Source organism: Phasianus colchicus, unplaced genomic scaffold, assembly GCF_987193195.1.
Source record: "Phasianus colchicus unplaced genomic scaffold, bPhaCol1.hap1.1 HAP1_SCAFFOLD_62, whole genome shotgun sequence".
Classification (NCBI taxonomy): Eukaryota; Metazoa; Chordata; class Aves; order Galliformes; family Phasianidae; genus Phasianus; species Phasianus colchicus.
In genome coordinates, this window is record NW_028325238.1 from 328,042 (window position 1) to 330,916 (window position 2,875).

The window sequence follows — 2,875 nt, forward strand, 5'->3', positions numbered from 1 at the left end:
GTAGATTTTGCTTTAATGTCACAGGCAACAGAATGTAATCAACTAACAAACAAAACAAGCAAACAGAAAATTCACATCCAAATAAACCAGAAAGAGGAGTTTATAGACACTCTACAGAACTGTTAGCTGTGCTATGCTTTTCAAAAGCTGGAATTTGTCCTACAGACATCTCAGAAGTTGCACATCTGTCCAAGAAGAATCATTGCACTTTATTTCTACTGTACATGTTTATCTTATATCTTATTCTTCATTACTGTTATGTACTATGCAAAATACATAAAGAAAAAAAGCAGTAATCAAACTATACATACTGTGAGCAGGGCTTTGTGAAGGCTGCAGTACTGTACAGAAGAAAGCCTTGAACAGATCTATCTCAAATTCAGGGTAATAATACATTTATTTCCTACCCACATTGCTCATGTAATCCACCAACTATTTTAGGAACGCCTAGATTCTTAAAAATACAGAAATTAAAGTGATTTCCTGATCAACCCTTACAGAAAGACACAAGTTTAAACATGAAAGCAACTATGAATGCTTTGGAGAGAAAAAAATAGAATGTAATGTTAATAATCCCTGTAATGTTAATAAGCTAAATAACAGTTTCAAAGTTTAGTATCTGTAGTAGGCGTGGCGAGGAGACGGTGTGTGACGGGGTCAGGTTCCCTATGCTCAGGGCTTGCCAGGTGCTGTCCCACGATAGGACAGCGTGTATGCAAGGGGTGTAGACAAAGCGGGACGAGAATATTTAAGTGCCTGCTACATTTTAATAAACGCCATTTTGCTTCACCTATACTTGGGGTCTGTGTGAGCATTTGGCTCCGACCTGGTATGGGGTCGGTTTCGCTGGCAAAGCAGCATCTTATGGGGTGGAAAACGAATGTTGCAGAGAGAGCGGCAACAAGTGGTGACCCCGACGTGATTCACCCTGTGAGTAGTAGCTGCCCGGCGTGCCCGTAAGGCGGTGGAACCTGTGAGGTGGCGGCAGGTCGCCTACGGAAGACACACTGCGGTGGAACCTGTGAGGTGGCGGCAGGTCGCGTGTGTAATTATGGATCAAGTAATTAAGGTACTTTTATATTTTTGTAAAAGTTATTGCGGTAAGACCGTTCCTTCTAAGAAGGAGATCGCGGCCGTGGGGGGGAGCCCGCGCCGGTGGGGGGGCCCGGTTACTGACTGGGCTAAAATTAAAGAGGTAGCGGAAGAAAAGGGCCTAGCGAATCCAGCTGCGTTTCCGGTTGTGGCCTCAGAAGAGGGCCCAATTTGGGTTCCTCTAGACCCGAAAGGGATCACGAGGGTGCTTGAGGCAGTTGAGAAAAAGGGTTTGAAATCCCCCTTGACGATGAATGCCCTCGAGAACCTTACCGCACAGGGGCCTCTCCTACCCTATGATATAGAGAATTTGATGCGTATGGTTTTGAAGCCGGTGCAGTATACATTGTGGATGGAGGAGTGGCAGGCCCGGCTTAGACAGTTATTGGTTATAGCGCAAAACGATCCAGCGAACGTATTACATAACTCCGACCTTCAGAGATTGATGGGTAGCGCACCAGGTCTGTTAACTGCCCAGGCACAGGTTATCCACCTGAGACCTGGGGAATTAATTGCTACATCTGACGCCGCTTTAGAGGCGTTTAGAAGGCTCGCAAGGAATGCAGAGCCCTCTACCCCGTGGACAGAAATTACACAGGGCCCCACGGAGTCATTTCAGGATTTTGCAAATAGGCTGATAAAGGCCGTAGAAGGGTCAGACCTTCCTAGGGCGGTCCATAGCCCTGTTATTCTGGACTGCCTATATCAAAAGTCGAGCGGGGACATACGCGCTTTGCTAAGAGCGGCACCGGAAAAGTTTCACACCCCCGGTGAGGCCATCAAGTATATTGTAGAGAAGCAAAAGTCAAATCCGTCTGTGGCAGGCGAGGTTGCTGCCGCAGTGGCTGGGGTGATGATGGCGCGCGGGGGCTTTGGCCATCATCACCCCGGCTATCCGGCAGTGGGTCAAGAGGCTCAAGGACCATGTTTTAGGTGCGGCCAGTGGGGCCATATCAGGGCCCAGTGTAGGGCCAGAATAGGCAGCAACGAAAGTCCAGTATGCCAGTTGTGTGGGAGAAGGGGCCACAAGGCGCCGCAGTGTAGAGCTCGAAGTAGACCGCAGCATCCTAATAGATCGAGAGGAAGACCGCGTTCAACCGGGGACCTCCCTGTCCGCTTGCAGTTGGGAGACCTGAGCCAGCCTATGGTTGCTTTGTCTTTGGGTTGTGAGGAGCGCCCTCTAGTGAGGGCCACTATTACGATCACCGATCTCCCACCTGGTTCAGCGGGGCCACGGTCCATCTTTGTCACTGCATTGATAGACTCTGGCGCAGATGTGACGGTTATTGCGGAATCCGGTTGGCCCTCTACATGGCCTACAGGGGCGGCACAGATGATAGCAGGAGTGGGAGGAACAACACCCACCCGGAGGTCCGCCCAGAAGATTGAGATTATCGTAATCAACAGGGATGGTTCCCTGGAAAGGCCTGTTCTGCTTACCCCGTTAGTGGCGCAGGTGCCGGGAACCCTCTTGGGGAGGGACTTTCTGCGGGGTGTGGCAGCACGCATAACAAATTTATAATGGGGGCCACGATCTGCCAATTGTCAGCGCAGTATGCGATCCCACTGCGCTGGAGACAGGAAGTGCGACCTGTCTGGGTGGATCAGTGGCCCTTACCGACAGAAAAGCTTGTAGCGCTTCACGCATTAGTACAGCAAGAGCTTCGCTTAGGTCATATAGAACCCTCTCTTAGTCAATGGAACACTCCTGTATTTGTGATAAAAAAGCGGTCAGGATCCTATCGCTTGCTGCATGACTTGCGCGCAGTTAACGCTCAGTTAG

General features: G+C 49.6%; 1 protein-coding gene across 1 annotated transcript; it reads left to right on the forward strand.

The window, feature by feature from the left end:
• The first annotated feature begins 480 nt into the window (after positions 1 to 480).
• On the forward strand, positions 481 to 2,614 carry LOC149911650 (endogenous retrovirus group K member 6 Gag polyprotein-like). The gene has a single exon (XM_090133466.1). It carries the CDS (start codon positions 1,052 to 1,054, stop codon positions 2,612 to 2,614), a length of 1,563 nt encoding a protein of 520 aa, XP_089989592.1. The 5' UTR covers positions 481 to 1,051.
• Positions 2,615 to 2,875: the final 261 nt, after the last annotated feature.

Excerpts from the sequence above, each read along its gene's own strand:
- LOC149911650 (XM_090133466.1), top strand. The coding sequence starts at position 1,052 with ATGGATCAAGTAATTAAGGTACTTTTATATTTTTGTAAAAGTTATTGC.